The sequence below is a fragment of the Seriola dumerili genome, unplaced genomic scaffold, assembly GCF_002260705.1.
Source record: "Seriola dumerili isolate Sdu_G_001 unplaced genomic scaffold, Sdu_1.0 BDQW01000047.1, whole genome shotgun sequence".
NCBI classification, from domain to species: Eukaryota; Metazoa; Chordata; class Actinopteri; order Carangiformes; family Carangidae; genus Seriola; species Seriola dumerili.
Genome location: NW_019174302.1, coordinates 209,070 through 229,098, shown reverse-complemented (window position 1 = coordinate 229,098; position 20,029 = coordinate 209,070). Strand labels below are relative to the sequence as shown.

Genomic DNA, 20,029 nt, shown 5'->3' with positions numbered 1-20,029 from the left:
TCTTGTGTCAGTGTTTAAAACACAGGTACTAAAAAGGAAGAAGTTGTAAAGTGAAAAAAGAAGAAAGAAGAGGAACAGGAAAATACCTCAGCTGTTTTTATTTTGTGGGGATTCAGAGGTCTTTCATCATTGTCACATTCAACTTCTGCTAATCTGAGCATGTTATAAACTGTGTCTCCTGTGACCTGCATTGGGAATAAAACTGATGGTCAGTTCAAAAACCTTGCAGAGCCTTTGAAAGATGCAAACACTTAGCTGGGGACAGACTTATTTATGTATTCATCGCTCCCGTTCTTCAGATTTACCTTGCCGAATATGGTGTGTTTATTGTTTAGCTCATCTGCACGTGCCAAGGTGAAGAAAAACTGACTGCCATTGTCGTGTGGCCCAGCATTCGCCATGGCAACCAAACCTCTTCGATTGAAGCGCAATCTGGAGTGAAATTCATCCTGTAAGAAAACGTACGGGTATTCATTCCAGTGTAAGAGAGCTGCTTTCAGTGTCAGCTAGATTCTCCTGGTATTTGATTGGTCATCAGGATTCATATGTTAATATATATGTATATATATATATATATATATATATCCAACCTTGAATGTCCGGCCATAGATGGACTCTCCACCCGTCCCTGTTCCAGTGGGATCTCCACCTTGAATAATGAAGTCATGCACCACTCTGTGGAATATTGTGCCATCATAGTAACCTAGACGACAGAGACATATAACATTTTCATTTTCCAGGTCTGTAATCTGTAAAAACAATTCTCATAATAATTTCCACCAATTTTCTGAAAAGAGTTGTGTAATTTGGAAATAGGCAAAAGGAAAATTAAGACAGTATTCAATTGGTACACTTCCAATTAATTAACTGCAAATAATTCTTGGCGTAAAGTAGGGAGTCTTTTAGTCAGCAGGCAAACATAAATAAATTACTATTTAATTGGATTTAAACTGAGTTCTTTCAAAAAAATAACTTTTTTTCTCTCCTATAATTAATACCAAATTGCACAATTCTTTCCAGGAAACTTATGGTCTCATAAAATGAAGCATGACCAACAAAAAAAAAAAAAAAAAAAAACTTAATGTATATGAAAACTCATGAAAAGTGTATTCATGATTGTGAAGCTATTGTGAAATACATACGAGTTGCTTAGACTGCAACGTAAACCACAATGTACTGAAATATAACATTCTTAAATATAAATATGAATCGATATTTTACCACTTTAAGAGATCAGTTATGGTCAGACTGTTGCACCGTGACACCAGGGTGTTAAGCGCGTGTTGTGATGTTATTTCAGATTTCAAGATAGAAGATACGTTGGTAATATATTTATTTCAAATTGGTAGCAGCATCAAATCAGGAAATCCTACAGACAACTAAACAATACACTAAACAACTCTAATTCTAAATGACACTACTCCATACTTAACATAACTTGCTTTAAACACACTTCAGAGTGGACGCAGAAGTTTTTTAAAAGACTTTCCAGACATGTTTGTTTATGTATTTTTGAAGTATAAAAGCTGATTGCTGACTGATTTTGGTGTAGCTTTGCAGCGTGTTCGAAGATACAGTGAGTCATTTGATTGGCAGTGATTTTTTTTTACCTTCCATGCTCAGTTGCACAAAGTTCCTGCATGCTTTAGGAGCTTCCTTGGACCACAACTCAATGTCAATATCACCTGCTGAGGTCTTCAACAGGACCTGAGAGACGATCAAAAAGTGGGACATTTAAATAGGTTATTATAACCACGTCTTCCAATTCACCTATGGCCTGTAAAGCAAAATAACTGCTCTACAACTCTAACACTAAATCTGACATAAATAATGTTAGCTATAGCTGATACAATGACTGTTAAAAGTGTCTTTATTATAACTGCATCTTTCAGAACTGTAGTCGTGCATTTTAATCGTTCATAGCAACGAAGCCAAACGTACTCGACGTTAAGAACTCTAAAACGGAAGTATGTATTCAAGGAATTTGTTGAAAATGAGTATAAAAGAAAAATGTGAAAGTTAAAATTGCAAAAAGTCGCGCTCACCTTTCCATTTGTTGGAGGCTCTTGAATGTAAATATTGCTCATTTTGACACCACAGCTGTGTTTTTCGTCAGAGCAAGAAAATGGTGTTTTTTACACTGACACTTACAGACGATAAAAATATAAAGTGGAAGATATTTTTTGTTAAATTAGCTTGGTTTACAACGAACAAATTTTTATACTTCTCTGTCTACAGCCATGTTGACTATACATGTGAGCTTATTGTTTATTTCCGAGAACATGGGGGATTCTCAATAAAAACAAAATTTATTTATTTGATTCTTCGCAACAATTAACATTTGAATCAGTCATTTTGTTTTTGTTATAACCTGTCTAAATAATTTCTTTACATGAGTATCAATTTGAAACTGTGTTACTCACAGAAAAATTCAAGCAATAATCGCAAACCCCCCTAAAGTTGACTTTTGGTTTGACCCAAGTGTTCCATGATAGCCAACCGTCAGAAACAGCGAAGTACTTTGTTCCACTACAGCCAGTTAGTTACACTCTGATATAGACATTCGTTTAAAACCTTAAATAATGAAAATAAAATAACGAGAAAAATAATTTATTGGTTGTAACAAATTATGGCAGGATCTTAAGGCCGAAACTGCAAACCAGTAAGAGAGAATTCAGAAGTTGAGGCCCCGGCCGGAAGTACCGTAACTGGGAAAGGACAGTGCTGAAAATCGGCAGCAATGGCGGAGTCTGAAAACAATGTGGAATTAAAACGAAAAGCAGATGAAAACCAGGGTGGAGATGGAAATGAAGAAGACGATGGATGGGTCGGACCCATGCCAAGCGAAGCCACAAAAGCCAAGAAAAGGAAAGGTCGGTTTCTGGTAGTTCATTACCTCGCTACATCTCATTCATGTGCGACTCCCGCTAAACGAGGCTAATTAATGCTAACCAGAGTCCCGCTAACTTTTGGATGTTTTTGTTTTGTTTTTCTCAGTTTTGGAATATGAGCGTGTCTACTTGGACAACCTGCCTTCAGCTGCAATGTATGAAAGGAGCTACATGCACAGAGACGTTATCACACACTTAGTTTGCTCCAAGTAAGTGATTTTTCACTAAAGTTGATCATTAGCTTGGTGGTGGAAGAAGTTGCATACAGGTAATCTGATTTCCTGTCTGAATAAAATGCCATTTATTTGTGTTAAATGTCCAATGTTTTGTGTGATGGGGCCTTATTACAGTGTACCTGTAATAATGGGCATTGATTTGCAACTTTCATAAGAATAGTTATATATTGTTATTACTATAAATATTTTTATGTAGAGACCCTGCCCACAAACTTCTTCTTCTTCTTCACATCTTGAAAGGAGAAACTCAAAGCATAGCTTAACAGTCAAAATATCCTCAAACTAACACATATACAAGGAAATGAAAATAAAATGATCATACTATTATGAAAATCGCACACTTGCCTCAAGTTTTTTGACTAATCAAAGTAAATTTCCCTCCTTTTCAGGACAGACTTTATCATCACAGCCAGCCAGGACGGCCATGTCAAGTTCTGGAAGAAGAAAGAGGATGAGGGAATAGAGTTTGTCAAACACTTTCGAAGTCATCTCGGTATGAATTGAGTCGATCACAATCTCTTTTCAGGCATCTACATGGCAAAGTGTTATGCTGGTTACCCTCTGTTTTATATAGTATGATGAATACTGACATTGTTTTTGCATTTTCTGCAGGTGTGATAGAAAGCATTGCAGCCAGTGCTGAAGGGGCTCTCTTATGTTCTGTTGGTGATGATCAGGCCATGAAAGTATTTGATGTTGTCAACTTTGACATGATCAATATGCTGAAGTTGGGGTGAGCCTAAATTACAAAGTATAAAGTATACTTCAGGTATAATTTGTAAACATGAAGAACAGGACAAGGATGTAGTGACAAAGATTTTTTTTCCTCTTCTCTACGTAGCTTTCAACCAGGCCAGTGTGAGTGGATCTATAATCCCGGGGATGCCATTTCCACAGTGGCCTGCTCGGAAAAATCCACAGGGAAGATCTTTGTCTATGACGGACGAGGGGACAACGAGCCCCTCCACGTCTTCGACAAAATGCACTCCTCGCCGCTGTCCCAAATCCGCCTGAATCCCAAATATAGAGTCATCGTTTCAGCTGACAAAGCGGGAATGCTTGAATACTGGACCGGCCTCCCGAGTGAATTCAGGTTCCCCAAACATGTGGATTGGGAATACAAAACAGACACAGACTTGTATGAATTTGCAAAACACAAAACATATCCCACCAGCCTCGCGTTTTCTTATGATGGGAAGAAAATGGCCACCATTGCCTCCGACAGGAAAGTCAGGATCTTCCGTTTTCTAACTGGAAAACTGATGAGAGTGTTCGATGAATCGTTAACGGTAAGTTCTCACACGTGTCTCATCCTGAATCTTTACTGATGTGATGAATCCACATGCTCATCACACATGCTTTGTGTGTTAAGATGTTCACAGAGCTGCAGCAGATGAGGCAGCAGCTGCCTGACATGGAGTTTGGGAGGCGAATGGCCGTGGAGAGAGAGCTGGAGAAGGTGGATGGTATCCGGCTCACAAATATCATCTTTGACGAGACCGGACACTTTGTGCTCTACGGGACCATGCTGGGCATCAAGGTCATCAATGTGGAAACCAACAGGTACGTTCATATGAAGGTGGAGAAAGTAAGAGCTTCAGGGTTTCACATATCTCGCCTCATGGTCTGGCCACTGTCATTAATATGTGGCATTTACTTTGTTAAGTAGCACCACTGTTGTTTTTATATTATTATAGATAAAATACAATTTAAATTAAAAAAAAAAAACAACAACAAAAAAAGACTAATCTTGGAGTTAATAATAAAAATACAAATGATGATGATGATAGTAATAATATTCAGTATCTGTCAAGCCGAGTTACGAAGGCAACAAATTTAAAACCGCAAATGATAAAAGCAAATGGAAAAACATTTAGGCAAAAAAAACAACAACAAAAAAAGACTAATCTTGGAGTTAATAATAAAAATACAAATGATGATGATGATAGTAATAATATTTAGTATCTGTCAAGCCGAGTTACGAAGGCAACAAATTTAAAACCACAAATGATAAAAGCAAATGGAAAAACATTTAGACAAAAAAAACAACAACAAATTCAAGTAAAGTTAAAAAAAAAAAAATAAAAGACAAGTCAAGTAAAATCAACGAAAGAACCTCGCTGTAATGACAATTACAGTAATATTTGACCACTTGTGTCAGAACTGCATCTTGCTCATTATCGGTCAAATATAAAATAAATTCCTCTGGATCTTGTTCCTCAGATGTGTGCGGATCCTCGGGAAGCTGGAGAACATCCGAGTGGTGCAGCTGAGTTTGTTCCAGGGGGTTGCGAAGGCCATGCAGGTGGCCCCCACTGTGGAGATGAAGGCGTCTGACAACCCTGCCTTAGAGAACGTAGAGCCCGACCCCACCATATTCTGCACTGCGTTCAAGAAGAACCGCTTTTACATGGTGAGATCACATGACATTCAGCATCAAAACGATAAAGCTTCAGTTTTTTTCCTGTTAGCGTCTCTGTTAATGCATCTGTTCTCCTCACTGAAGTTCTCAAAAAGGGAACCGGAGGACACAAAGAGCGCCGACTCGGACAGAGACATCTTTAACGAGAAGCCTTCGAAGGAGGAGGTGATGGCTGCGACGCAGGCCGAGGGCCCCAAGAGGGTGTCTGACAGCGCCATCATCCACACCACCATGGGCGACATCCACATCAAGCTCTTCCCTGTGGAGTAGGTTTCCAGCATGGACACGTTGGCTTTGTTCAGAAGTCCTCTTTAATTCTTTACAAGATATAAACAGAACTTTGCTCTTTTATGTTCAGATGCCCCAAAACTGTGGAGAACTTCTGCGTTCACAGCAGGAACGGCTACTACAACGGCCACATATTCCACAGAGTAATCAAGGTACGATTTCTAACCTGTCGATCAGACATCTGACCCCGCAGCTCTGTCCTGCTGGGTCTAAGTCTTTGCGTCTCTTGTGTGCAGGGCTTCATGATTCAGACAGGAGACCCCACAGGAACAGGCATGGGGGGAGAGAGCATCTGGGGAGGAGAGTTTGAGGACGAATTCCACGCCACGCTGAGACACGACCGCCCGTACACGCTCAGTATGGCGAACGCAGGCGCCGGAACCAACGGCTCACAGTTTTTCGTCACCGTCGTTCCCACTGTAAGTCGCCTCCGTTAGTAACTCACCACAACAAACCTGACTACGGCCTCTGCCAGACAAACACTTCAATAATATGCTGCAAGTCCTTGAGACGGTATTTTAAAAGTTGCTGAGATGATCTGACCACGTCAGACTTGGTAACAGTAACTGAACTGAGCGCTGTCACAAAATACTCAGCAGCCTAAAGCTTTTTACCCACAGAGAGGTTGACAGCATGTCTGCATAATCAATACGTTTGTCACTTAAAGTTGATGAGAGGATCAAAACCACTCTCATGTTTGTCTGTTGAATATGAAGCTACATCCTGGAGACAGTTAGCTTAGCTTAGCTTAGCTTAGCATAAAGACTGGAAACAGAGGTAAACTGCTAGCCTGTTTCTCAGTGTACAAACAACAGTCTGTGGTTGGATGAATTAAACAAACAAGGTATAATAGTAAGTGAGCTTTAGAGGTACTGGTAGTTTTTATTGTTTCTCTGCTTCCAGTCTTTGTGCTAAGCTAACCGTCTCCTAGCAACAGCCTCATGTTTAACAGAGTGGAATGAATTTTCCCATCTAACTCTTGACAAGATAGCAGATTAATCCGTTTCCCAAAATGTCAAACCATTCCTGTAATTATCGTTGTGTTTGCCAAAAGAAAATAAAACCAGTGTAATAAACTGTGAAACACTGAATGAACCAATTTTAAGTGATTGAGGAGAAAAAAACAGGCAAAAGAGGGAAAAACCATCAATCTCCCCAAATTTCCACCTTTCTTTCATTCCAGCTACTGGCAGTATTAATATCCAGCAAAACACTTCACATACATTAAAAATAGCTCTTAAATTGAGCTGTTTTTATAACAGAAATGTATCTTACACCCCTTAAATTTAAGAGGGAGGCTTTGACTAGGTGCGCTCCAGTGTGTGAGTCCTAAACTGACATATTGTCAGTTCTTTCTTCCTTTTCTTGGGTGTTGTTGGACTTTATAAACGGGCAACAGAAGATTGTATTCTGGCGATGTTGTCTTTGATTCAGGGAGTACATTTATTCAGGGTGCTGTTTGTGAGAAGTTGGGTGAGCAGCGGTCATTAATTATAAAACTAGGTTTGAAGAAATCCACCAGTGATGCAGCCAGGAAGAGAACAGAGAACACTTGGCTTCCTTCATACATTTATTTTCCAAGTCATTGCTGCTCTCCAGCTGTGCCACTGCTTCTCTCTCTCTCTCTCTCTCTCTCTCACTCACACCAGCTGCCAAGCACCGTGACTCTGTTGTAAAGCTCCTGCCCCGCCTGAACACGGTTATAACTGACACCTACAGTATGAAGCCTCAGTGTTACAGACTCCCCATATCTGTTGTCAGTTGTGATTGGACTCGCTTCATGTGCTGCCCTTTTTTTCTTTTTTCCCCGCAGCCTTGGCTCGACAACAAGCACACAGTGTTCGGAAGGTGTACGAAAGGCATGGAGGCGGTCCAGAGGATCTCCAATGTCAAAGTGAACCCCAAGACCGACAAACCGTACGAAGACATCAGCATCATCAACATCACCATAAAGTGATCGCACGTCATCCATCGTGTCCTGTACAGCCACCTATTTTCTTTTCTTTTTTTTACCACATCGAGTTATTAAAGAAAGTTTTCAGTGCGACTGAAGTCGGAAAGATTTGTTATAATTAAGAAAGAAACAATAAAACAAACAAATAAGGTCAATTAGTTTATTTTACAGCATCACAATATGAATAATTTACAAAAGCCATTTATCAAGTCCACTGGTAACAAAGGTTTCAACGCGCATTGTGCTTCTACGTTTCCAAAACAGCAGAAAATGTTGTCACAAACTAAGTGGAAAGGCTTTTCACACGTGCATTTTTTTTTTTTTATTTGTATTTTTATACATAGGTACAAGTCGTAAACATTACATAGCAATGAATAAGGATTAAATGAAACTGAAAAACGATGGTTCCTCAAGAATAAGACAAGTGTCAGTGTTAGGCTTAATGTTTCACTAAGTTTCACATTACGTTACTGAAGGCTGTAGATTTAAAGGTGTACCATCTCGTAAAGAACTCCAGACGGATAAACAGGACTAGTGTGTGTGATGTTTAAATAGGAATATTTAATATTTTCCACTTTTTGTGTTTTTTTTTTGTTTTTTTTTTGTTTTTTTAACTTTTTTGCAGTGAGTTTTATAAACTCTGAGTCGACTAAGAAACAGCAGGTAGTTCATTTACTTCCAAATGAAACCGGTAGTGAGGCAGCAGACAAGTGCAGTTCACAAATTCTGCGCGCAAGACGCTCCACAAAAAAACGGAGGCAGAATCGGTGCAATAAAAACTGTATTTTTCCCCCTCACACACAGAAACATCCTCGTTCCCGCTCATAAATAAGTTCAGTAAACAGTTTTGTTCTGTAACAGTAAACACTACATTCAAACCAAAAAAACTCTACTGGTGCGCCATTTCAAGACCAGCTGTGGCATTAAATAGGTTAATACACTTTTTAAAAAAAAAAAAAAAACTTGAACACACAACTTAAAAGACATCAGCTGCTATTGCTTACAATAGATGTGACAAGGCCAAGAATCTGAACATTTCTCCATCACTGGAAGTCCTCTGGGTTTATTATTATATTACCTGTAGTGAACGTCCCCCCTCACTCACCTGCAGATAAACTGGATCCAACTAAAGGGGCATTTTCACGATGATCTGAGCAAATAAAACGATGCTGTCGTTGCGATACGGACTGCTCTGCATTTTTAGTTGAGATTACTGTCACCTGTGGTGGTGGCTGTGGTCATGGTGAATAACATGTGAGACAGAAAATACAGATACAGTTCACTCTGTCAGGGCACAAGGAGCATTTCTAACATTTGACTGGACCTAAGTCGACTAGTTATAGATACCGGATGAACAGCGTCGTCTCCTGAAAGGGTTAGAACGAAGAGAAACTAAAGTTAGACGGTGTAAGCTGCCTTAGAAATGAAGCAGGATGGGAGTTTGTTCGCAGTAGGACAGACTTAGATAGTTATTATTTTCCATGTTCCCATTAAATGAGCCTAGAGAGTATTTACATCTGTGTTTTCTCGGTGCACAAAGAGGGAAAGATGACGAGAGAGGGCTTAAAGCCGCGGTGCTGTCTTAAATTTTAATACTAGGAGGTTGTAAGAGAACTGGTGAAGAGAGCTGAGAGGCTGGGGGTGGGGGGTGGGGGGTTGTTTAGGGGGAGAGTCAGTAAGGATAGGGAGGTTTCACTTAGGCCACGTCCAGGACGCCAGCAGCCACCAGCTGTCTGGAGAGCCAATCCAACCCCTCGTGGAGGCCCATCCCGCTGCGGGCGTCGCAGCCCTGAATGTGCCAGCTCCTCCCGCAGCACAGCTTGTGGAGGCTCAGCAGCTCCGTCATCTCCTCCACCGAGACGACGCCGGGGACGTCCTGCAACGCAAACGACATTCAAACCGACGGCCCAAGCTCAGAAAAGAACGTGCTTTACAGAAATTCACCAAGAGAAGGTATGTCGCGTATCCCATGATGCCGTGCGTGCGTCCGTCCGCAGTTGTGGGACGTTGTACCTGTTTGTTTGCAAAGATGAGCAGCAGGGCGTCCCTCAGCTCCTTCTCCGTCAGTAGTTTGGCCAGCTCACTGTGAGCCTCCATCAGTCTGTCTCTGTGGCAGCTGTCGATCACGAACACCACCGCTACGCACGCACGCACACGCACACACACACACACAGGAGCAGCAGCTCATCTTTAACTGCCTCATGTTTTAACCACCATATAAAATCAAAGTTTATTTATCAAGCACATGTAAAAGAACCAGAGTTGATCGTAGTTTTCACTCATCTTTTTGAAACATCTATAACAATCTCCCTGATTTACTCTCCATAATTTAAACTTGAACACTGGATCAACACAAAACAAAACCACGTCTCTAAAGAGTGATCTAAAATAATCACAAATATAAAATACAACATTTGTTTTACATTTAGATAAACAAGTAGATAAACCTTTGGCAGAAAGTACAGCCTTGGTGGATGTAAGAATGCGCAGTAGTCTTCTCACTGCATTTTTATATTGTTGCAATAATTAATCGAGCGTGTTTCTATGTGAACGGAAACGATTATTTATGTCTACGGCCCTTTTCAGCGCAGACGCCCTCAGACTAAACAAGATGCTCCTCCATGATGAGTGTTTTCCCGTCTCAAGGGCAAATTTTATACTCACTGAAACAAAAAGATATGTTTGATTTTTAAAATATGTTCTATTCAAAACCGCATGTGGAGATTTAAAAAGGACTGCACTTCAACCAAACTCCACCAAACTGTGTCTGGAGTCAACAGGGATCTTTCTTCCAAGCTGTAAGTAAGTTGAATCTGTCAGTGTCACATTTAGACAATATAAAACACTATGTTTTAAGTACAGTCAATACCTTGAGTGTTCAGGTAGTAGTGTTTCCAGAGAGGTCTGAGCTTATGTTTTCCACCCACATCCCAGATGGTGAATTTCAAGTTCTTATATTCAACTGTCTCCACATTGAAACCTTGAAAAACACAGATTTATTGGGACAAAAGTGAAGAGAAATCAGATTCTTGTGACTGAAAAACCAAACAACATTTATGGGCAAGTGATAAATGATAGTCATTATACTGCAAATGCACGAACCGATAGTTGGGATGGGTTGCATGAACTCGTCTTGTTTCAGCTTGAAAAGGATGGTGGTTTTCCCGGCGCCGTCGAGCCCCAAGGTCACAACACGGATCTCCATCTTTGGACCAATGTGGACCCGGTTGTCCTGCCAACACAACACATATTGACCGGGTTGTTACAGATATTGGAAGGGACTCAAAGTCCTTTTACACGTCGCATGATTTCATTGGCGGATCAATGCAAATGTCCAGGAGTAATTCTGACCGCGGGGACAGCGTGTACCTTCGTGAAGGTGACGGGGATGCCAGCATCCAGCTGAATGTGATCTGCCAGCTCAGTGAACTGGTGCTGCTGCTTCTGTAGGGTCTCCAGCAAACAGCTGATCTCCTGCTTTGCCAGCACGACTCTGCAGTCATCCTACGACAGAGAGGAGAGAACAACCTTCAGGCCTGACATTGTACTGTGTGTGTGTGTGTGTGTGTGTGTGTGTGTGTGTGTGTGCACCAGCCTGACAGTGTAGGCTTAATCCAGCAGATTATTCACTGAGCTCAGTGTTTTCTGATGCTTCCTACCTGCTGCAGTGTTTTCTCACAGTGCAGGCAGGCGGTGGACACCTGAGACAGCAGGATGGTCATGTCCTCCTGCTGCTGCCTCAGCCAGATCAGCCTCTCCCTGACATGAGCGTCCACCACGCTCAGCGCCATCTCCTCCTGCCGACACAGAGTCTCGTGGAGGTCCGCGAAGTAAGCCCGGACACAGGAGCGTGCGCTCTCCGCTGTGCCAGGGACCTGACGGGGGTCGTGGAGGAGAGGTTAATGCTCAGAAGGAAAAACACAATCACTCATGTTTTAAGAAGAGGTCCGGCGTCATATCTTACATGTTCAGTGTGCGCCATGCCGACCCCATCCTCTACTATTTGCTCCCCGCCTTCTATCTGCTGCACGATGCCGACCAGCTTCCTCGAGTACTCGGACACCTCGTCTGTGAAGGTGCGGATGCAGTGGGCCATGTCCAAAATGGACGCACGGATCTGATTTGCTTCGGTCTCGAGAACAGCGTGCTGAAAAGAAAGGTGAGGAAAACATGAGGATGTCTGTTTGGATGAGGTGATGAGATATATATAGCATGTTTCTAACCACCTTATGTCCCTGGTGCTTGCCGTACTCCTTGCACACGCAGCACATGAGAGGCCCGGACTGACAGGCCTCCTCCAGGCACACAAACTCGATGGCGTGGACCTGATGCTGCGGGCACAGGGTCTTCTCGTGAGGCTTGTCGGCCAGCGGCACCCGGCGGTGTTTGGCCAGAGTGCGGGTGGAGTGGGTGAGCTGGGAGCACTCGGCACACAGGTGGGTGGCGCACACGGTGCAGTACATGGAGGCTGTGTGGCTCTCGTCCTCGTCACACCGTATTATGCACTAGTTGAAAAAGAAGAGTTGTTGTGAGGGGAAGGTGAAGCAGTTTGTGAGGGTCAACATGCAATGACAGACTTCTCCCTTACTTCTCCCATGCCCTTCAGAGCATCCTCCGCCATTCCCGACTGATTAGTGGCTCCATTCTGGAGTCGCTCCAAGAGTTCAAGCAGAGCAAAGTTCTTCTTCAGACCCCAAACTCCAGAGTCTCCTACACAGATGTTGAAATACAAAAACACTGTCAATAGGAAAGTCGTGATTTCCACCCTCCAATACAGAGAAAAGGACCGATCGCCAGAGAGAGACAATATAATGCAATCCAAGGCAATAACACCACGAGCAACAGCCTCACAAATGAACAGGAACTGAATAAATACCTTTTTCCAATATTGTCTCATCAAACCACTGATTATAAGCTTCACTGTTGTTTGAATACCTGGCATGTTCCAGCACAGTTCTCTTTGATTCAGAGCAGAATTCATGCAGAGTTTCGTGCTTCAGTGATGCATGAAAAGTTGGCTTTCGCTGGCTTTGACTGTCAAATGTTATTTTCATCAAGCCACTATCATCTAGATCTAGATAAAATCAACTTTGGTTTGGTTTTCATGTTCTCAGAAGTAGCTGCAGTTTCTGCTCTGAAGCCAAACGAGAAGAAACCTGCAGATCCCTGGATGTTGTTCTAAAGTTTTCTATCGCTTCTGGGATTTTTTGACGTGGAAAGTTGCACCAAAAATCCTCCAAACTTTCTCCAGGAAGTAGTCGGACTATAGTTCTGTGTAGTGCACAAACATTGGAAATCAGCTAACATCCTTTTCCCTATGCATCACTGTAACGCTTATGGCCTGATGGTCAAAATTAGACTCGACTTTTCAGCACAATATTCAAACAACAGGTCAAGATCATGACTCAATTCAAAATGAAAGTTGCATAAAAAAAAATGTAGACATTTCAGACAGGAAGTGAATAAGTTACTACAGTAACTCACCCAGCTCAGTGACCTGTCTGTCAAAGGGGCAGCGGACCGCTCTGCCGTGGAGGGGCAACCGGGTGAGACAATCATGGCACACTGTGTGACCGCAGAGCAACAGACGAGGGACCTTGTCCCCTTGGAGAGAGAAGACGTCCTCACACACGCCACACTCCAGCACCTGTAAGTGAATACACAGCTTGATTAAACTCCAGAACACCCCTACGTGAGTGTGTGTAGAAATATTTAATATTAACTAAATACTGCATTATATGGCCTCGCTCCTAAGTGTCTACTTAGATCGGTGGAGGGAGCCTGCTGGTTATACCAAGGATGGATAGATACATAGATACATAGATATACTTAATTTATCTTTTATTATTTGTTTACTGATGACTAAAGGTGACTGGGCCTTTCCTTTCTACCTACAGAGATCAGACAGGCTACTTCTTTAGTGTCTTAAAACATTCTTTATTCAATCTATGTTTTCAGGTAAGTTACTTCTGTTTGATGATGTGTTTGTTTTCTTCTTTATGTAAAGCACGTTGTAACCTTGTTAAGAAAAGTGCAATATGAATAGTTTATTATTATTGTCATTATATTATTATTAAAATAGCTGGCAGTGATTTCACAAATCCGACAAGGACCCAGAGAATAATTAAGAGTCAGACTGATTAGAAGAGTTAAGCTGTTCCACTTTGAGTGAATTCACTGAGATCTAACACCTTGACTCATCTTGTTTCAGATGAATAACCCTCCTTGGCTTCTGCACCATTTTTTTTTTTTTTTAAATAGCATGTCACTATTTTAAGATATGCAGGTTGTAACTTGCATACGCACTGAGCAACGACTTTTAAAACTGATCACGTTGCTAAGAGGAGCTGCAGTGAACCACTGCTTGTGCAGACGCCAGCTAGCGATGGTAATCCTCCAGCACTGCTAGCGTGTTGCAGGCTCAAACAGCAGCCTTGCGATTCTGCACAAATGTGGTTCATTATGAAATACGTCAGCAGCAGGCTAATCTTCTTATGGTGCCCCCCCCCCAAAAAACCACACAGCTCTGATCGATTATGGATGACAGTTTGGCATCAACGGCTAACAACGCCAACGCAGCAGCATTCACCCAAAATCAGAAGCCACGAAGGCAGCCTGCTGACGACCCTCCGTGCCAACAAAAACAAAAACACACACACGCACACACTCAACACAACGAACATCATATAGCTGCGGATCACGGTGACAAGATTACAACATTACAACCTTAACCGTGTTTCCACTGGCTCCCCTCCCGTGTCGGATGCAGGGCTCCATCGTCGCTACGGCGCCCTGCTTGTTTATTCCTGCTGCAGCGGCGGCCATTCTTCGTCGACAGCGCAGAAGACGGAGCAGGTGCGAGAGGACAATCCTACAAGTTCTTCCGGGTTTGCTCATTACGCACTATTAGCATACAATGCTAATTTTTTCGCCTACTTTCCTCCGTAGAAAAACAATGAAAGTCATTATAGTGTTACGTGTGTCAGTATGTTGCTATGATACCGATAGTGTAACAGAAATTTAGAGAAAAACTGCTATTTCTGCGACGTTATTCTTTACAGCGCATGCGCAGCAAAGTCATGTCAGGTGAGCGTCCCATTCCATCGCTGATTGTCATAGCGTCAGGTAATGAAACGTTAACTTAGGGGCCACATTTGGATAGATTACCAACATAAAAAGACAAATTAATGGATAAATAAATACATCGGTTTAAAGGTTATTTTAAAACATTTTTCTAAGGAATCACATAGTTTTAATGCATTTTACAACTAATATGGCCTATATCTTCAAGACTGTACAACAAATCCAAATAAATTTTTGACTAATTTTGTGGCTTTAAAAAGCGTTGCAGCGCATTAGCTTATATAATTTATTAATTTATCTTACTTATCTTAATTTATAAAAAAAAAAAGAAAAAAGAAATATATAAAAAAAATAGCTTGTTCCTCTTCAATGTAAGAACGTACTGATCGGACTTTACCTCTACCTCTACCTTTACCAGCAATTTGTACAGGGTTATTGTACTGAGAGTGTCGGTATTTTTCCCAATGCATGTGAAAGCTCCCTATTACTACTGACTACAATTCCCATAATACGGCACGGTTTGTCTTTTGGTGATGACGTATTCTTGGCGCGCCTCGCCTGTCTCCAGCAGGAGTATTGTAGCTCATCAATGTTAGTTTAACGGTAGGTGTTTTATTGTGTTGTACTTTTATTTTAATTAAACAGTCTTTTGCTTAATAAGTTCCTCGTCTGTCTCTCATATGTTTGATGATATTTGCAGAGGACGTCGAAATTATTTACCCGTGTTTTGATTCCCGGGCGGCAGCTCACTGGTTTCACATTACAGTGTTTATTTATGTATGTTTTAATGTTCCTTATTAAGTCTCATTTATTCTCAGGTATCCATCTCCAATGGCTCAACAACCACAACAAACCGTTCCCTCCGCCCCAGACTCCCCTGCGCTCGTAGTCACCTCCAACGTGCAGAAATATGCTATTAAGAAGAAAAAAGTCCTCAGTGCTGAAGAAACTGAGCTGTTTGAACTGACCCAGGCTGCAGGCATCACTGTAGACCAAGAGGTCTTCAAGTAAGCATAACGACTAGAAACCAGGCTGAATTTGTGTATATGCTGAATGAACACGAGGAAACACTCGTCTTCCGCTTCTCTTACTCCTCCTCTTCTCCTCTTAGGATCATAGTGGACCTGCTGAAGATGAACGTGGCTCCTCAAGCAGTCTTCCAGACTCTGAAGGCGATGTGTGCAGGTCAGAGAGTGGCCGAAAGCTGCGCCGGAGAGTCCTCAGCTGCCTCCCACACCACGAGCATCACCACAGCACCAGCAGAGCCCAGAGGTCAGTGTCTGAAGACAATTACGTGACTAGATTACAGATAACTCTCTCACAGGTCTTTGCCCTTCTTGTGGCTGATCAGACCTCTGCGCAGATTGAAGATGGATCAAGTTAAGCTCTGATCCGGGACCGTGTAACCACGTCACATATCACAGTCCTGCATAAATATACGCACAGACATGGACATTTAACATGTCACAGATCTGCTCATAAAAAGAGACGTATGTTGATAATGCAAACTCACACAGTCTTCTGGATTGTAGAAACATTTCTTAGCTGCTCATAAACGTGAAAAAACAAAATGTCATCCTGTAGAAAAATCATCCAAGTAAAATCAGAGCTAAATCAAAATATATAATCCAATAATAACACTATTACAATGAAATCATCTCATTTTATAGGAGCTATACACTGTCTGTTTATGTCCGATTTCACTTGGTAACAAACTGCTGCAAATATCTAACAAAGAATAATGTGTGAACATCGATGCCAAGTCAGAATAATGGGAAGTTTTCCTGTTTCTTCTATTTGTTGCTTTTATAGACATGACATTTCAGTGAAGATGAAATGATTCATAAGAGTCTTAAATCTTAATTTACTGCTGGTTACAGAGCAAACTGTTATAGGGAGTAGTAAATGAGTGAATGAGGGTTTGATCTTTCACAGCCAAAATGTCTACTGGAGGAAATGTCTTTAGACGTTCCCCACAACATTCATCTTGACTTATCGACACTGACAGTTCTGCACTTAACGTGTTGAAAATGTGACTTTGTGACATGTAACATTTTCATTCATTTGGTAGAAGAACTTCTCTGACCTGTAGAGCCTCTAAAGTTTCTTAACAGCAGTAAATAAACCGTGTCCGGTCACAGGGGAAAGAGTTCAAGGTCTGCAAAGCACAGGCTCCCAGCTTTTCATAACACAGTGTGGAAAAAGGCCTCAGCTTTCAGAATGAAGCGAAACCTTTCAGCTTGCTTTGTTATCCCTCCTCTTCAGTACTGTACATACTGTAGAAGAGCTTCTTGTCCTGCACTCCGCATCGCCTGATCCCTCTCACTAACTAAATCCCCTCTTCAGTTCAATCCATAGCGAGCTTTTCCATTTAAATGGAGGTGAACTGAAGACCAGGGGTGTACAGTAGAGAGTCTGCTCAGCTGATCTTCACTGTGTGCACTCCACGCCGTTTTCTAATTTCCTTTCTGTCCCCCCCGTCAATTCTATTCTCTTCTGTCCCTCTTGTTTTCCTGAAGAAGAGGACTCTTTGGTCTCTGGAAAGAGCCCAAAGCCGCCTGCAGCTGCCCCCTCAGCATCTGGCCCCAGAGCCACAAGGGTCAACACTAAGATTGTGGTCTACGGCCCCCAAGACTCTAGCTCTCCTCACTCTCAAGGTCCCCTCTGCTGCACTTCGTCCCACACCTCCATCCGTCCACTTGCTTGCCTTTTTGTTTTTGTTCTTTATAAATATAAGTGTTATGTTTGTTTGCCTGTATTACCAGGCAGGAAACTACATGCTGTGCTTTCCCCACATCTCATGACTACGCCGAGTGGAAGCTATGTGTGTATGCATGTGTGTGTGTGTGTGTGTGTGTGTACATGCATGATTGTGTGGACTAGAATAGTAGAACTGTTTGTTTTTAAAGTGGCTAGAAAGTAAAAAAAAAAAAAAAAAGAAAAGAAGATTGGGTAAGGTGTGAGAGGGAGAATTTTCATTTAACTTTTATTTCCTGAATTTATTTACAAATTCAAAAACTAATTTCGACTGCGTCAGTGTTTCGGTTTCCCCTCCCCTCACAAAAGATGCTGTGCCGAAACAAAGTGAAATACAGCATTCAATACAATGGAGGAAAATAAAACTCAAACTGCCTGATTTTCAATGAAAGCAGGACTCTGACCAGATATCAGATTTAATTATCACCTGGGGATGAAGGGTCTTGGCATGGCTGACGTACAGTATTTGGACAGTTAGATATTTTTAGTTTTTCAGGCTCCGAGCTTCAGCACATTCAGTTTGAAATAATATGATGGAAACTACATTAAAGTGCCAAATCTCATCTTTCATTGGAGTAGATTTATGTTACTGTAGAAGGAACTACGTGGGAGGTGTAGCCCGTTTCACACATGGCGCTCAAATTGCAAGGATTCAAAAGGCATTGAACACTTGGCTGCTTGAATATATGTTGGGCAGCTGTGTGCGGCTCACATGTGGCTCCGAGCACACTGAGAGTTTCCTTTAGATTGAGGCGTTGTCGTCGGTCAGTATGAGGAGTAACGGGGTGAAGGGAAGAAGGGAAGAAGAGCAGAGGTATAAAAAAAAGATATCAAAGGTCGTTGATTCGACAAAATCAACAGTCGAGTACTTTGTAAAAAAGCAGGTGCACACAGGAAAAGTAGAAAACGACAAACGAAAAGATATGGAGTCGACGGTAAACATATGACTTGAGATGAATCATGACATTTCATCGTACTAAACTAAAAACTCTGGTGCTAATCAAACTGATTGCCTCTTTGATGAGACTCCCACTCCTACTCGTTATAGACTGGTCGTTGCAGTGTGATGTTAGCTGTAGTTAAGTTGTTAATAGTATTAGTTATTGTTAAATAATTACATATTGTATGTAGATAGATGTGTATAGTCCCATCTCTAGTCTCTGAACCGTCACAGTTCATCGTTGCTAAAAGCACTTTCTGGTCACTTTATGGTTCTTGCTCTAGTCGAGCGTTGACGCTGTTGCACCTGCAGTTCAAAGCAGGTAAGTAAAACTGGAACCATTTCTTCTCATGTCATACATCAAATGCATTTTTTCCATTTCATCGTTCCTTTACATTTCTGAAAGTGTCCATGTTGCCTGGACCGTGTGAAGCTGCAGTGAGAATAACTCGACACTCGCCTTCATCGTTATTGTTTTCTTGCTTTCTGTCGGCAGTGCGCAGTAAAGCTGGAGCGAGTCACGGTGAGAAGAGCAGAGAGGCGTCCAGCCAGCGGGTGCAGCGGCAGCCCAGCGCCACCAGGGGGCAGAAGACCAAGAGCTCCGGCAGCAGTAGTTCCTCCTCTCAGATAAACTCCACATAAGACTCAGGCCAATGTGAGGCCATTTGTAAATATGTAGTTTTTCTTTGCGTTTATCTTTCTTTTTTCTTTTTTTTTTTACTGTGTAGCCTGTTTAAAGGGTTAGTTCACCTAAATTACTGAACAATGTCCAGATTGATCCGGATAATCCACGGATGTCAGTGTGAACAGGTTTTTCGATATTTCTTTCTGGTTCAAAATAGTTGCAAAGAAAACTGTTCACAGCGAGGTCTGTGATGAGCCACAGATATCTGAAAACCTTGGAAAATAAAACAGAAGCTACACGCATCACTGGATAGATACCATGGATGTTAATTGAGAAAATATGGAAAGTTTTCTCTCTTTTTCTCTTTCTTTTTTGTTGAATTTGGGTAAATCCATCCTTTAAAGTTCTAACACAAGGTAAGACAAGTCCTCATTCCTGTTCTGGTTACTGTAAGTAATGTGCCATGTAAAATTCAAAAGTCCTACTGAAAAGAAATAAAAGACAGATTTTTCAATGTGCAACTTTCTATATCACAATTAATCCTTAATAAACCCAATAATGATGTAATTTCCTAATTCGTCTGTTTTTTAGCAGATTTTTTTTTACGGATCCACCAATCCCACTTTTTCTCTCCTGATACAAATTCTGGTAACTCAACTCAGATTCCCAATCCAACACTAGTCCACTCCTAAAAGAACTATTTAGCATTAACAGCTGTTAACGTTCCCGTCTTGCCAAGACTTTCAGCCATCGTTGTGTTTACTAGACAAGAGGTTATAATACGTCCTCTGAGCATCTACGTCTTCACGCAGACTGGAGGCTACAGTGACTCG

General features: G+C 41.7%; 4 protein-coding genes across 5 annotated transcripts in view; 2 read left to right on the top strand and 2 right to left on the bottom strand.

Moving 5' to 3' along the window:
• cwc27 (CWC27 spliceosome associated protein homolog) overlaps nt 1-2,276 on the bottom strand; it is a 29,986-nt gene extending 27,710 nt beyond the window's left edge. The window contains exons 1-5 of the mRNA XM_022739812.1: nt 2,046-2,276; nt 1,611-1,707; nt 591-703; nt 306-449; nt 87-185 (exon numbers count right to left, since the gene is read on the bottom strand). Of these exons, the coding sequence (XP_022595533.1) occupies nt 87-185; nt 306-449; nt 591-703; nt 1,611-1,707; nt 2,046-2,087 (495 nt within the window). The 5' untranslated portion in view covers nt 2,088-2,276. The remainder of the gene's footprint in view (nt 1-86; nt 186-305; nt 450-590; nt 704-1,610; nt 1,708-2,045) is intronic.
• A 446-nt stretch (nt 2,277-2,722) lies between these two features.
• On the top strand, nt 2,723-7,901 carry ppwd1 (peptidylprolyl isomerase domain and WD repeat containing 1). Its single transcript, XM_022739797.1, has 11 exons — nt 2,723-2,873; nt 2,998-3,100; nt 3,517-3,620; nt 3,740-3,860; nt 3,969-4,416; nt 4,500-4,690; nt 5,351-5,540; nt 5,634-5,815; nt 5,908-5,989; nt 6,074-6,256; nt 7,651-7,901. The coding sequence occupies exons 1-11, from the start codon at nt 2,741-2,743 to the stop codon at nt 7,792-7,794; spliced, it is 1,881 nt and encodes a 626-aa protein (XP_022595518.1). The 5' UTR covers nt 2,723-2,740; the 3' UTR covers nt 7,795-7,901.
• Nucleotides 7,902-9,434: 1,533 nt separating this feature from the next.
• trim23 (tripartite motif containing 23) lies at nt 9,435-14,635 on the bottom strand. Its single transcript, XM_022739796.1, has 11 exons — nt 14,518-14,635; nt 13,276-13,438; nt 12,380-12,501; nt 12,018-12,296; nt 11,756-11,938; nt 11,451-11,666; nt 11,161-11,295; nt 10,894-11,023; nt 10,661-10,771; nt 9,805-9,929; nt 9,435-9,667 (listed from the first exon to the last, which is right to left on the bottom strand). The coding sequence occupies exons 1-11, from the start codon at nt 14,614-14,616 to the stop codon at nt 9,488-9,490; spliced, it is 1,743 nt and encodes a 580-aa protein (XP_022595517.1). The 5' UTR covers nt 14,617-14,635; the 3' UTR covers nt 9,435-9,487.
• A 775-nt stretch (nt 14,636-15,410) lies between these two features.
• On the top strand, nt 15,411-19,745 carry LOC111217859 (mitotic-spindle organizing protein 2-like). Of its 2 annotated transcripts, XM_022739869.1 has the most exons (5): nt 15,411-15,477; nt 15,693-15,881; nt 15,986-16,146; nt 17,394-17,531; nt 19,068-19,745. In XM_022739869.1, exons 2-5 carry the CDS (start codon nt 15,706-15,708, stop codon nt 19,211-19,213), a joined length of 621 nt encoding a protein of 206 aa, XP_022595590.1. In that variant the 5' UTR covers nt 15,411-15,477; nt 15,693-15,705; the 3' UTR covers nt 19,214-19,745. The 2 variants fall into 2 exon arrangements, with proteins under 2 accessions (XP_022595590.1, XP_022595589.1); XM_022739868.1 differs by lacking the exon at nt 17,394-17,531.
• Nucleotides 19,746-20,029: the final 284 nt, after the last annotated feature.

Bases quoted from the DNA above. Each gene is read 5' to 3' on its own strand.
- trim23 (XM_022739796.1), bottom strand. From the start codon at position 14,616: ATGGCCGCCGCTGCAGCAGGAATAAACAAGCAGGGCGCCGTAGCGACG. The intron at 12,297-12,379 runs GTAAGGGAGAAG...TTTTTCAACTAG, and splicing joins CTCTGAAGGGCATGGGAGAA to TGCATAATACGGTGTGACGA. The intron at 9,668-9,804 runs GTACAACGTCCC...TTTGCGTTGCAG, and splicing joins TCATCTTTGCAAACAAACAG to GACGTCCCCGGCGTCGTCTC.
- ppwd1 (XM_022739797.1), top strand. From the start codon at position 2,741: ATGGCGGAGTCTGAAAACAATGTGGAATTAAAACGAAAAGCAGATGAA. The intron at 3,861-3,968 runs GTGAGCCTAAAT...TTCTCTACGTAG, and splicing joins ATCAATATGCTGAAGTTGGG to CTTTCAACCAGGCCAGTGTG. The intron at 4,417-4,499 runs GTAAGTTCTCAC...TTGTGTGTTAAG, and splicing joins TGTTCGATGAATCGTTAACG to ATGTTCACAGAGCTGCAGCA.
- LOC111217859 (XM_022739869.1), top strand. From the start codon at position 15,706: ATGGCTCAACAACCACAACAAACCGTTCCCTCCGCCCCAGACTCCCCT. The intron at 15,882-15,985 runs GTAAGCATAACG...TTCTCCTCTTAG, and splicing joins GTAGACCAAGAGGTCTTCAA to GATCATAGTGGACCTGCTGA. The intron at 16,147-17,393 runs GTCAGTGTCTGA...GTTTTCCTGAAG, and splicing joins AGCACCAGCAGAGCCCAGAG to AAGAGGACTCTTTGGTCTCT.